This window comes from Aquila chrysaetos, chromosome 20 (assembly GCF_900496995.4).
Source record: "Aquila chrysaetos chrysaetos chromosome 20, bAquChr1.4, whole genome shotgun sequence".
NCBI lineage: Eukaryota > Metazoa > Chordata > Aves > Accipitriformes > Accipitridae > Aquila > Aquila chrysaetos.
Genome location: NC_044023.1, coordinates 3,797,169 through 3,811,472, shown reverse-complemented (window position 1 = coordinate 3,811,472; position 14,304 = coordinate 3,797,169). Strand labels below are relative to the sequence as shown.

Sequence of the window (14,304 nt, the reverse complement as noted above, 5' to 3'; positions counted from 1 at the left end):
CAGCTTCCACATGTATAATGAAGGTTAATTAATAACTGAAGGGGTTATTTTGGGGGCATTAAGAAAATGTGATTTTTGTTTACTCACTGAAGCTGCCCAAAGATAGTTGTTAATATGAATTTGGTGCTTCTATTATGATACAATATAACATTTTGATTTCTGCTAATGTCTAACACAAATTCATAACTATTTGTAAGGTGAGCAGACTTCTGCCAGAGCTTTGATGCAGAACTGCCTTATTACATTCTCTTGAATGTGCACTTGCCAAAAGACACACAAAGTTTTCAACTTCTCAAACCACAGAAGACAAAATTTAAAAGGTGGAAGAAGTCATTCTTAACATAAAGAACACATAGATACCAAATAAGTGAAGAGGTATGAATGCAAATCCTTTCCCACTTTTGTCACCTTGAATAGAGGTCCTTTATAGCTGAGTAATTTTCAATGGCTTTTTGGATTGCTGGAACTCCATCTTTTGTATCCCCCAAATATTTCCTGCTTTTGTCATCAGTGAGAACTGGGTTTTGGACCTGAAGTCTTCTCCTTTCAGGAGTCTCCCAGGGTGTGCTCTTCCTTCATGCTTGCTGTTTCTGTCTCATGTTTGCCTCTGCTACCTGGCATTCCCACAGGTTTGAGCTGGCCGAGATCAGTAGCTCTAGTTATTTGGATGCCCCTACCCGACTGAAAGGGTTTCCACATCACCCCAGTAATAAAATGCAAGGTGAGATGCAGGTCAGAGTCTGTTTTCTACAGAATATACAATGGAAGTTATGTATTCAATAAAGAGTGAAAAACAAGCTAGTGAGATACACTATTCATTTGTGGAGAAAACTTACAAGCAAACCTTGATTAAGTCTTACATGTTCTAGAATATTTCTATTAAGATTTTTTGAAGGATTTTTGAAGTGGGACCAGTTTGGTGTGCCTAAAAATATAGTGTCCTTGACTGCTTCTGACATACTCTTACTACAGCTGGGGGCTAGGAACACCTTCCCTGAGGTACTTACTTTATAATTTGATTTAGTATTTGATTTGCACTGGAAAAGAATCTGGAGAACTTCAGTAGTGATTATTGCATTCAGATTAAGTTAGTTATGTTGAGGGCTAATCAAGGTGATTGACAATATATGCTTCATATAAGAGAGAATCTATTCTTTTGGGCTTTTTAGTGTGCTAAATTAGGAGGTGACTGGGGGTGTTGTGTTTCTAATGGAGTTGTGCTGCATGTGGGTTTAAGAATAAAATAATGCTGTATCCCACAGTGCATCTTGGGATTGCTTTGGTCACAGTTTATATTTTCTAATCATTCAAAAATAAAACAGGAGTCAAGAAAATGTTGTCACTTTTCACAGTATTAAAAAAGGCATCTCTTGGTATTATCCTATTTTTATTATCCTTACATAAGGCTGAGAACTCTTTGGAGGAATAACTTTACATCTGTTCCAATAGTGCCATCATCCCAACTAAAACACTGCCTCTGATGGCGAGTCCCCTGCTCTGCTCTGCTGCTCTTTTACACCAGCTTTTGTGGGCTGAATTAACTAATTACCAGAAGACTGGAAAGTCTCGAGACTTTCTTTGCCATCTTTTCTCCACTTATCTAGAAAATGGGGCAATAGGGAGCTTGACTTGCTAAATTATCAGTGCCTGGTGACTCTAAACTTTGACTGTGTATCTGTGTTCAGTTATGAGATATTCACTGTAATAGTATTCATGCTGGCACTTTTGGATGAAATTTTACAGCTTCTTTCACTTTTTTTGTTCCTCCAAGTTTGTGTGGCACTTAAGTCTACAGGAAAGGCAGCTGATGATCTAAAGGATGGGTCCCACTCCTTTATGGAGAGGATGGAACAAATGGGTGATGATGAGTGCAACAGTGTTATGCAGGTAACAGGGAACAGAACACTGTGTGTGCTATGTTAGAGGTTTCAAATTATTTTAATGCTCCTGAGCAGTGGGATGTAATCCATTGGATGCTCAAAAAGCATCTTATTATCTTACTGTCTCCTCACAGGCTGAGCTTTGTGGTTTTGAGTGACGACATTGTCACTTGCAGAAGTGATTGTGGCATTTAATGTTGCTTGCAGATGGCATAATGATCATAGCACTTTGTTTTCTTCAGTGTTCTCACTTTTTTTTAGATACCTTGAATATTCTCCTGAATACACAGCAGCACAAGATACACTATTGCAAATGCTCTGCCTCTTGCAAAGGCAGAGCTCCAAGTGAGTACTGTTGCTGTGCAGCTGACAAGCTGACATTACTCATAGGAAAAGCAGATGACACTGACAAAGATAGCAATGAAATTAAGAAAAGTTGCCAAGTAGCAGCACTTGGAGGTAACACCTCAGAAAAATGCAGTTCATTGCTATCTGGTTTATTTGTTGTTTTTTCTTAAGTGAGGGTGGGAAAGAATCATACTATGGAAGCAGACTCGGCAAAGTGGGTTTTGGTATTTTGACTCCCTTATAGACATCATAAAAACGTGTCTCTTTCTTCCGAACATAAAATTTCTTCTTCTGTTATTTATTTTAATGTAAAAGATTAAAACAGCTATATGAGGAATTAGCTACCTTAACCTACAAATTCCTGGCCTCGTCTAGAAAAAAACCTCTTTTCCATGCTGTTGTTATGAGAGCATATGTTGTTATGCTATGTTACTTTTTACATTTCCCATAGGCTTCATCAAATAAATATGAGCTATAGACCCTTGGAACTGCTTATACTAAAGAAACTATGGTGATTGCAGTGACAAATAATAATAGTAAAGATCCTTCATATAAAAAGAGAGATGCATGGGACTTTCAGGGTACTGCAGAAAAGCCTCATGCTGTACTGACTTAGAAGTCTGTCTAATGCATCTTCAGCTGCATAACGTCTTCCTTTCTCAGGCCATGCTTTCCTGGTTGCGCACCTTTTATTCTTTGGGCATTTTCTTTCTCAGATTACTAGGACTGTCATCCTGAGTGGACAAGCTCTACGGAACTGAACAGAAAATCATGAGGAGTCTTTAGGGAGTCCAGGCCACATCTGTCTGAAAGTACATTATAGTGTAGAGAAGCCAGCTGAGGGTCTCCTTAATATATATTCAGCTGTATTGAATTTCAGTCAGATGGCCTCGGTTTCTGGGACATTTCATTGACACTTATGTCCTTTGAACATAACGTTTGACTTGCAAAACTTCAAGTGATGTGAAGTTGTCCTGCGATAAGAAATGGGAAAAGTTGAAGTTGAAGGCTTTTTATCGCCCATGAGCAGTAGAGTCTAGCAGCCGTTTTTGTAATTGTGGATTGCTTTGTTGCGGTGCGAGTCAACAGCGGGAGGCCCCCGGCTCAGCGTCACCGGTCAGCCTCACAGTAAGCATAGGCCTGTGCACAGGCGGACACGTGGCTCCATCCTTTCTTTCCCTCTCCTCCGCAGGAGGGGATCGCATGCATAGACCATGTTATTCCCTGCTCTACCACTTGCCCGCGGCTCACTCTGGTCCTGCTGGTGGACGGGTGGTGGTTACCTGTTTGGCTGCACTTACTCCAGGGCTTAGAGGAGCTCCTGCACACACACAGCTCCCAGCCGGTAGATGCTTTCACGCGGGCACTTACTTGAGCCATATGAAGAGAGACTCCCCGTGGACCGTGACTGATGGTCGTGTTTCCGCTGGGGGACTCACATTTCCCCAGGCTGTGCTGTATCCACACAGACAGGCAGAAGCTGCCTCTGTAGCAACCAGAGTGGTTTGCTTGTCAGCAGCGCTACTCAAACTGTGGTTTGGGAACAGAGAGTCACGGGTTGATTTCAGGGTCTTTTTTTCCCTCCCCATCCCCCGTGGTTGCCGTTAGCAATACATATGAAGTGGTGAATTTTTTTGTAGGGTCCAGTGAAGGTGATGGTAAGTGGTTATGGAGGTGTATTAATTAAGGAAGGTTTTCCACTTTGACTTTATTATGTACTCATTTATTCCTTGTTCTTTTTCTTGGCAAAGACCTTGGATCTCCTCCATTAAACTTAGATGGTTGCTCTTCTCTGCTCTGTTACACGATTCATATGTTAGTGCTTTTTAAGCCCGATCCTACAGAAGAGAAGCAAGTCTGTCTTAAGCTGTAGTCAGGGATGCTTGATTTGGCTTAAATATTAAGAGCAAGAAAAAGCTTTCACATTATCTGGAACAATCATATTATTACTTAGCATTGTAACAGCATGTTTTTGATACTGTTTCCCTCATTCTCTCTGTCAGCTTCATTGAAATGATCCAATCTTATACATCTATGTTTCAATTGGGAATCGGAGCTTTGTGGGTAATCCATAAGCCTGTGCGAACGGTATTTGTACAGTCTACTCTAAACCATAATGTTACCTTCTGTGGGAGTGAAATCCTAGCTTTGTTTAAAAAACCAAAAAAAACCAACAGAAGAAACTGTCTTGAGGCTTTGACTACCTGGAAAGGGGGGATGGGGGAAAAGAAACCATTACATTCCCCCGTTCCCTCTCTGTCTCTTCCAAAATAGCCCCAATACCAGTAAACTGCTGAGGATACGTGATGCTGAACAAACCTGAAGTTCCCAGCACCTGTGGCGTATCCCACTGGCTTGGGGTTGGTTGGCTTAGCAGCAGTAAAGACCTTCCATAACTTTTAGGTTAACTGTCTCTTAGTGCTAGGTGAAGATCTGCACTCTTACTGCACTGTTCTTTATAGATAATGTAACAAGGAATTTTTAGTGACTTCTTTATTATCTGGTTGGTAATGGGTGGGAGCTGGATGGTGGATATACATACTAGATTGTTAGTATTTATTAGTATTGCTGCCCTAAATCTGTAATGACTTTATTGTACTTGACACTACATCGAGATAGAACAAAAGAAAAACATCTCCAGGAGCCTGTGGTACACAAGATGAGACATATGTAAATGGTGTAACAATTATTGAGTGGAGTAAGAGCTGAAGAAATCATTTCTGGTGGGGTGATTATCTTCCCTCTCAACAGCTGTACGCCCACTGACAGCAGTACATTTGTAAAAAAGAAATCCTAATTCCTCTTTCTTCATACTGGACCCGCAGCTCTTGTTGAATGCTTTGTTATCAGCCTTTGCAGAAAGCTTTTTGTTGTCTGTTTGGGCAAGAAAAATATTAGTCATCTGTTATGATGCATATCTTGCCTTTAATATTTGATGTCTCGTCTCTTGCCTTGATATTGGCTCATGGTTACGCACTGCACATAAGTCCAGTCATTAGATTATTAAGAAATTGTAGCATGTCTTTTAGATGAGTGGCTTTTTTTTGGACTACGTTACAGTCGCTATCGGGAACCATTTCTGATTCTGCTGTTATTAGTCATCTTATGTAAATTATTTGTTCCTGGTTAATAGCTTCTTTTCAGAGCAATTTTACTTTAAAAAGAAATTAGAAGAAAGAAGAAATAAAACCAAAATGGCTAGATGGGGAAATGAATGAAACATGTCATGGAGCACCGAGTGCTTTTGGCAGTGATAAATCCTGCGTGGTATCTTTCAGCTGAGTGTAAATCAGGAATCCCAGGAGATGTGAATTTACTCCCCTGAACTGCCACCAAACTGTCTGGGGCAAGAACTTCAGCCTTTCGCTGCCTCATAAAATTGAGATAAAGTTGCTGATGCATTTCTATAGCTAGAAAGAGATTGAGAGATAGAAACTCATTGTAGAAATGCAAGTCGTTATGTATCTGTTCCTAACATTTACATTAGATGCATCAGTCTGTAAGAATGAACGTTAAGCTCTTCAGTTACTTTGTTTTTTAAAAAAGCCATGGATTTGGAGATGTATTTATGTACTTTGTATGACTTAAGAGTGATTGTTCGGTTTGCAACTTTTTGTTTGCAACAGGGGAGGTTTGTATGATGGTTTTTGTAGTTAGCTTGCTGCTTTCCAGAGGCTGAAGGGTGGTCCCTGTACTGCGGGGTGGCAGAACTCAAGAGGGCAGGACAGGGTGACTTGGCCAGTTGTTGCTGTTAGATGTGAAGAGGGAGGATGATTAATGAGGAAATGGAGGGGGAATTAATTCTTTTCCTGGTTCTGCCCTTTCTGTGCCCCTCTTTTCTGTGTGTTGGGTATTTGGATCTAGCTGTAAAGTGTTTGACTCAAGAAGGTTCTAAATCCTGTCAGGGTCTGTGGGCAGAACTGCCAAATGGACTCATAGAAATAGTAGCACCAGCAGCGTAAAGCTTACAGGACACGTGCTAGATGATTTGTAATTCCAAAGGCTTTGAATTTTTGGACAAGTTTCTTAAAATTTATGTAAACAAATGTAAGCAAGTGATATTACTGAAAACAGGTAATGAGATTCATTACACTTTACAGACAGCTTTGTTGTTCCGAGATTAGAAAGAAATTATTATCCGTTGAGGTTCATTCACTAGTGAAATTCAAATTCAGCTTGCTGAAACTAGTAAATGCTCTCATTAAATAGTCTCCCACTGAAGAACTGCATTCTCTCAGCTGATTTTGTTTAATATGACCTAAACAGAATTTCAATGTACTGCATCCAAAATTTTTTCAAGCAACACGATAAAACTGGGAGATCACAGAGGCATCCATTCTAGGTGTGAATATTTTCGCTTTGTGTTTCACACCTCTGGTGTATGTTTTAGTTTGAAAAAAAATCATCTTGTGTCAGTAAAACAGGTAGTTTAATGCAACGTATATTTTTGTGGCATACCTAGTACTAAAGCAGGTGTTTGTTTTACTTACATACCCTTTAAACAAGTGTCATGAAGACTTCATGGCCTAATGAAGACTGATGTTGGATTACACATAGTGTGCTTGATGACATCATTATATATAAGGGACAAAATAGACCTTCCTTAGCATTTGATCAAAACCATAACAGTAAACACAGTTTACTGTGCATGTCTCCTTGCCTTCCCCAATTTCTTAGGTAGGCAGTTTCCTAAAGCAGATCTTGGAAACTAAATCTGTCAGTTACTAGCCATTCATTTGAATTGAAAATTTGACTTTTTCAGCTCTTTCAGTCACTAGATAGATACTACTTCTTAGATCAAAGTGGAAGAAGTGGAAGAAAAAAAGGCCTTCTGTCACTCTAGCTTTTTTCAAGAGAGAAGAGCAGAATAGTGCACAGAAATGTGCTTCCAAAGCCAGAGTGCACAATCCCGCTAAACATTGAATGAGGTTGTGTGTTTGAATTTTCTATGTTACAACAGCAGTAACTGGGCTAATATTTCTAATTCACATTATGAAGTTCTGAGAACCTACGCAAGAGCTGTAGAACGTGGTGCGCCTGGGCAAGTTATACAAAAGCGTTCTGTAGCAGTAGTAATGGCAGGCATTGTTTCATAGTTAAATGTGAAATAAATGGAATTGGTGAAACAAGGCAAAGAAAATGAAATAATTGTTGCGGTGAGACTTTGTGGTGTTTTACTTTTTAGTTTCTTTGAAGACCTAGGTAATGTGGTGCTAGGAATGCTTATCATTTGAGAAGAGAGATTGAGACTAGAGTGACGGGAGCTCATGAGCTAAAATATAGGTCTGTGTTCTTGTAGGAAGAATTCATGCATGTTGTATCTAATCGTCATTAAGAGTTCACTAACCAAAATAGTTGCTTTACCTCTATGTGTTAATTTCAATAGCAGTTCAGTATCATTGTGAAGCCTTTACTTCCCTTGCTGAACAATTTTTTTGCATTTGAAGTTACACATGCTGTGATTTTTAAATTACATTGTTTACAGTTTTTGCTATTTGAAATTTTTATCTACTTTTCTGGATGTGTCAGAAAATGTACAGAAGGAAGTTAGTAAGTAATGAATGGTTTATTTGCACAATCAGTGCAAATGTAAATTCTCCATTCTTCATCTCATAATTTAAGCAGATGTGAAACATTCTCTTAAAAGTTTTATGGGTTTTTTTAATTGTTGCTTTAGTAGTGATGTGCTTTTGCTATTTTCGCAGCATCAAAATCATTCTCTGTTTGTCATGCTCCATTTGGTTGCAGTGGAGATGACTGTCAGAGAAATACAAGTTTCCAGGAAGCACTAATTGAAATGATGTTTTTATATTCAGCATGCAGTAACTGACAGATGTAGATAAGGAACAGAGAAAATTCATTAAGTGGCATTTCTCCAGTTTTTTAATCTTTTTTCCCCTCCAGAAAAGCAACAATGCTGGATGAAATCAGAAATGCATTTAATGTACTGCACAGTATTGTAGAACATTTTTTCTATGCAATCACTTTCATTCTCCCACAGATTTCAAACAAATTTTGGGCAAACTTTTTGGAAACTGAAACCTTATGAAATTAGTCAAGCATGAGTAATTAATTTTTGCAAAATTTCCTAATGCTGTGTGTACTATTTGTATATAAATTTAACCCAAATCTGCATAATCATTCTAAAATACTTGGGTCAAGAAAAGAAGTATTGCACAGCTTTGACATAGAAAAGCACTTTAAAAAGGTAAAATATTCATACTTGCGTGGACAAAGGAACATAAAACCAGCCAGTCTGTGGCTTATTGTCACACAGAATATAAGACAGACGGCTGCTTCTTTTGCCAGTAACATATGAAGTCTGACGTCATATTGAACTGGTATTTCCATTAATTTTTTTTTGTCTCCACTTGTTCTTTTTCACTTCCTTAGTTGTTTCATATCTTCATATAGAAATGATATTTCAAATTACTTTCATTTGCAATGCTCTTTCATTATTGTCACAGGACACAATACTTAAGGGAGAAGCGAGAAATAAAAAAAGATATTCAGGAACAGTAATTAAGTCAGTATGTGTAATACGAAAAAAACCCTAGCAGCAGGAAAGCCGTCTCCTGGTTAAAAGTACTGGTGAGGACAGATGTCCACTTCCAGATCTTGCTGTGCTAATTGACATTTTTACCATCTGTACTGCCTGTCAGCGCACACTAGCTGGGAAGCAGCATCCCGCAGATCTGCCAGTGCGACAGAAAGTGTGCGTGACCTCTAATCCTCTTCAAGCGACTAAGTTAGGCTTGCTCAAAACACCTTTAGGACTATTTAATGTTTCTGAATAAAGCAGATTATTTGAAAAAGATAAGAAGTACCCTCCTCATACCTTCTGCTGGCAATAGTATGGAGAATTTATGGAAGCTTTTGCAAAATAAACATCTTACATTGCCTCAGATTCTCAATCACATGTCCCTTAGCTGTATCTCTTTGTACAACTTTGGCTTCTCTATGTATTTTATTGTCCTTTTCTGACCTTATCTCTACAGTAATGCTTATTACTGTTATGATGTGATTTCATCAATTGGTCTGTAGAATTCTTCATTCTCTCCTTTCCTTTCTCTCTCTCTCTCTCTCAATATAGGAGTTTGTTAGTTTCTGGCATTCAGTGGGAGGAAAAAACCCTAAAGTTTTGCTGAATGGGTTTTTCTGAGTGATGGCCAGATTTCAGGAAAAGGGAAACCTTTTGGTTTGAATTGAACATTGAATTTCGTTTTCCAGTATTTCTAAATGATTTATAAGAAAATAAATTTCATGTTTAAAGAGGAATATGCTCTTTTTTTTAGGTGAGACTGACTTGGTGAGTAATTTCACCAAGACATAGACTTATAGAAAAGAGTAAAATCACACACATGATTTACCCTTGTCAATTTATGGGTCTTAAGGAAGATAATATTTATTATGAAAAATTAAAGAGTACAGTTAAATAAAATTTATGTCTAAATTCCAATGTAGGTTACTTAGACTATAGTCTTGGAGATAATGGTAACCATAGATACTTTAAGCTCAGTCTAGTCCTCAACCTTATGGTGTCTAAATTTCTATGGTGTCTATATTTCTGTGGTGTCTAAATGAACAATTTTTGTCTTGGAGAAAAAGCAGCTCTCTGAGTCCCAATTTCTCTCTTTTGCTTTGGGGGTTTCTCAGTATGTATGTGTATTTATATGTGCGTTATGATCAGTAACATAGGACAGGATATGTATACTTTTTATGGCCTCCTGACAGTAAAGTATATAGCATAATTTCAAAGTTGTGAAGTCGTCTTGTCTAGGTAAATATAATTAGGATTGTTGAAAAATACTGCAGCTATTTCCTGTACTATTTCAGCCATCCCTTTCATGCTGTTGAGTATCCAGTCATCTATCTACATGCTGGAGCTGGCCCACTACTGTGCACATACGTTCTGTATTGGAAAAATGGCATTTTTCAGACATGTCTTCCTTCCACTTTCCAACGTGCTTTTGAGTTTTTTCTGTTTCAGAGTTTTGTATTGCTGCTTGCAGGTGTATTAAATGAACATTTCTATCCCAAATCCCTTCTACTATCAATGCTGTCCACGTACTTTCCCCTTTATGTATGAAGTCACCGCTATATTTGCGGTAGGTTGTGTTTTGGTGGCCTAGTGCAAATTGTGCATGCCGTTTTTAGTGAAAATTCTTCCTTGTACTGAAGGGCTTTGCAGCCCTCTGAAAGCTAATCAAACTGCGTGCGTTTGACCTCTGCTAAAGGTGTGTCCCGACGCCAGATCCCATCGGTGTTGGGTGACTCCCCTGAGCTCTCGCGTGTGTTGTCCTAACTTCTGTGGTCTGCATTGGCTCGCAAAAGGGCAACTCTCCAAATGGCTCATAGCCCGCAATTCCGATTTCATAGGGGAAAGTGTTTACCCTACGTTGGAAGCTGAGTGGGAGCTCATGGAGGAGCAGAGAGGTTTGACACGTTATTGTTTGAATCACGGAGAATAACGTAGACACGCTTTGTGATAGCTGGAACCTGTCTGTTACAGTGTCGCTAAGCACTAGGTACTGAAAATTAAATTAAGTGAGGTAATAACTACAGCATGCCTTTATCTGGGAGAGAAGGATAGTATTTCTTAGAAGCTGAAGGTGAAATGAAAATTTGATGAGCTAACCAAGAGCCAGAAGCTACACAACAGCTGTAATTATATACCTTAAGTGAAAGGTGAGTCGACATCTTTGCCTGTACTGTGGCAAGATTGATATGTTCAGAGCAGCAGCGCTTTCGTCTTGAGGAAATTACGCTTGGGCCTGGTGCTTTCATCCAAGAGGGGACTTACTGGCACATGCTGCTGGGAACAGTTGTACCACTCCTGAATGAACGAGGCGTAAAGCTGAGTACCGTTAGCGCATTAGGATCCCGATTTGTTTTGCTTGACATCTTGAAGGTGCTATTAATAGGGCTTTCCATTCCTGAAGTACCCCATAGGTGTTGATATGCTTTGGGGGGAGGCGAGGACCTACCCTAAAGTGCGTGAGGAGAGGAATCCTTGCAGCGTGGGATTAATCGTTTCCTCTTGCTCGCTTGCAGGCGCCTTTGTATTCCTCCGAGGTCAACTCTCAATTTAAGTATCTTCATTGTGTCATGTTAGGGTGAATAAGTGTGAATAACTTTACATTGCTGATCGCATTCAAAACCTACAGTTTTGTAAATGTTCCAACTGATATCGAATATTATTTGGCAGACATAAGTAACCACTTATTGCAGTTCTTTATGCTGCTGAGAGCAGTACATGGGCACAGTTATTCTACCTGAACTCTTGCAAGTCCCCCCCCGCCCTTTTTGTTTTCCTGAAAAGGCACTAGACATGCATACTTTAAGATAAGTAAAAAACAGGGAAAAAAGCACAGAAGCGGATTGTTCAACACAACCAACATATTCTTACACTGTATCCTTAAATTTAAATGGTCTTAAGTTGAAGTATCGTGCAAAATACATGCATTTTTGTATCGATTTAAGGAAGTATATAATTTCCTTTTTACTTTCTTTGTATTTATAACCTGTCACTTTGGCTGTCTTTTTTCACTTAACAAAAATTTCATGCAGTTCATTCCAGCGATTGTGTGACAGTACGTATGCAGCAAGAGAGGTTGCTCTGAAGTAGAACAAGACATGCTTTATTGATTTATACTTTGAGGTCATCGACCTGAGGTCAGAACAAAGATCTGTATGCTGCTCCTATGATGTTGCCAAAGCTGCCAACAGCTATTCCAACTTAATTCCAAATATAATTTAGGTGTGCTTTATGATCTATTTTCAGAAGTCATTGCTTGTATGTATGTATGTATGTATATACATAGGTCTTATTAAAGTAAACCTACTAATTCAAAGACTTTTTCATGATTAAAACTGGCAGGAATTGGTACTAAATTGAGTCCATAACCATTCTGTTCAGCATGTAAGGACAAATCATCTTGAAAAAGCAAAATTTAAGTGGAATATCTGCCTATTTGTTAATATGCCATAGGTGGTACAGCTTGTAGTTGCTCTTGGAGAAATATTCTATAGGAATGCAGATATAAGTGGGCATTTTCTATTTTACTGCAATTTTAATTTATTTTATTTTATTTTATTTACAGGATTAGCTGGCACTGCTGCAGACCTAGAAAAAAGAAAGCTTATTTTTGGAAAAAATTTTATACCTCCAAAGAAGCCAAAAACATTCTTACAGCTAGTCTGGGAAGCATTGCAGGATGTGACTCTTATAATCTTGGAAATTGCAGCCATCATATCTTTGGGGCTTTCGTTTTATCAGCCACCTGGAGAAGGGAATGAAGGTAAAAGCTTTTATAGAAGTCATTCATATAAGTTTAAGTAAAACCGGTCCTATATCTCAAATCAATTCCAGCCCCACCCTCCAGAAGGTCACTAACAGGAAATTTCCATGTGGGTTGTTCCTATTACCATTACATCTGGTACTGACACTTTTTGTATGCTTGACATTTCGTTATGCAAATAGCTGAACCTTGTGACATGTGCTAAATGAGTTAAAGAAAAATCATAATATTCTTCTAAAACTGGAGTATTTTTGTTTCTGTTTTCACCTTTGAGCTTGTGTTAGGTGTTTGTTTACCACATAGATGGTTGTTTACCGCATTATAGAGGAGAAATATGTAATTGCTTATATAACAGATATATCCTATCTACATGAACATGGACAAGTCTTCAGCTAGTTTATGTCAACTGAAGACTTGAACTTCGTGAAATTCACTCATTTCAGTATTTTTAGTGATGCAGCTAAGGCTGGTGTGCCTGGCTGAAAAGGGAGTATTAGAGGCTAAGTCATGTTACTTATAAACTATATACTGCAGAATCCTTCTGTGATAGCTGTAGAAAGTTTTAACAGCCTGCCTGCCCCCCCCCCCCCCTTCCCCCCCTTTGGAAAGCACTCTTGAATTCACATGCTGAAAATATTCATTCCTCTACATAAATGCAAGATTTCCATTTCTGGCAACTGATCCAGATTTATTTTTTTTTTTCCCTTGCTCTCTCATAGGCTTATAAAGCTGGATAAAACATGCTGTGTGAAATGACGTGAATAGCTTGGCAAATGTATGAAGAATGTCTTCCTCTAAATATAGCCTTGCAATGCTTTTTACATTCGCTTCAGTTTCCTTTGGCTACTTTCCTTGACGACCCTTCCTTCTTCCTTTTCCATTCACAAGCAGAATAAGCACGTAGCTATGCATAGCTCTTGTGTCATATTTATGATTCTTTAATCCTTTATATATAATCAGGATCTTGTGTTGATTTCTCACTGAATTTTGAATATGTGACTTGATTCAGCAGGTGTCTGATTTAGGCATGAAAAGATAAAGGAGTAATTTGGTTTTTTAACTGAAGAAAACATTATTTATTGTTATTACCTCATATAACTGGACATAGTAGAATACCTTGGGGACATTGTAAACCATGAATGATGCTTTACAAAATTAGAATTTAGTTCTGCAAACTTTTTTCTTAGGCATAAATGTGCAGACTACTCTCTTATTTTTTAATTTATTTGGTGGGAAAGGAATTTTGAAAATAGGATTGTTACAGCTTTTAGGAAGAGGGGAGATGTGTCATCAGGCAATTTAAAAAAAATTTTTTTTAAAAAAAATTCTTATTATTTTGGTACTGCATTTAAAATGGTTTTTTTTCCCATGGGAAGGTATGACACATCTGACATTCTGAGATAGTCTGAAAAGCTCAGCAGCACAGCCTGGGAAAAAGTGTTTGTATTTTCCCACAGCACAGTATTTTATTCAATGGTCACTGTTTTCCCTATGTTTTTAGAATTGTTTTCCTGGAAGGTTTTGCCATGTTTTACAGAGGGAGAATAAATCAAGTTAGTGAATATCTTTTAGTCCAACTTTTTGAACACATTGTAAAGGTCTTCTACATTTTTTTGAAATGTTTCTTTGAGCCATTGTATAAATGTGGGAGATTCTCTTTCGTTTTAAAATTCGTATATTATAAACTGCTGCCAAGAATACCCATAGTTTATTGGTAGATGTCCTTTTTAAAGAGTCCTGAACATGAAAAACCGACGTATTGAGCTTGATTTTGC

At 38.3% G+C, this 14,304-nt stretch overlaps 1 protein-coding gene across 25 annotated transcripts in view; it reads left to right on the top strand.

Moving 5' to 3' along the window:
* Positions 1 to 14,304, top strand: part of ATP2B2 (ATPase plasma membrane Ca2+ transporting 2) — a 441,356-nt gene that overhangs the window by 292,235 nt on the left and 134,817 nt on the right. For all 25 annotated transcript variants that reach the window (XR_003920764.2, XM_029996153.2, XM_029996154.2 and 22 more), the window contains one exon: positions 12,332 to 12,529. Coding sequence is in view for 24 of the 25 variants with exons in the window: in XM_029996153.2 (XP_029852013.1) it covers positions 12,332 to 12,529 (198 nt within the window). In the remaining variant the exon portion in view is untranslated. The remainder of the gene's footprint in view (positions 1 to 12,331; positions 12,530 to 14,304) is intronic.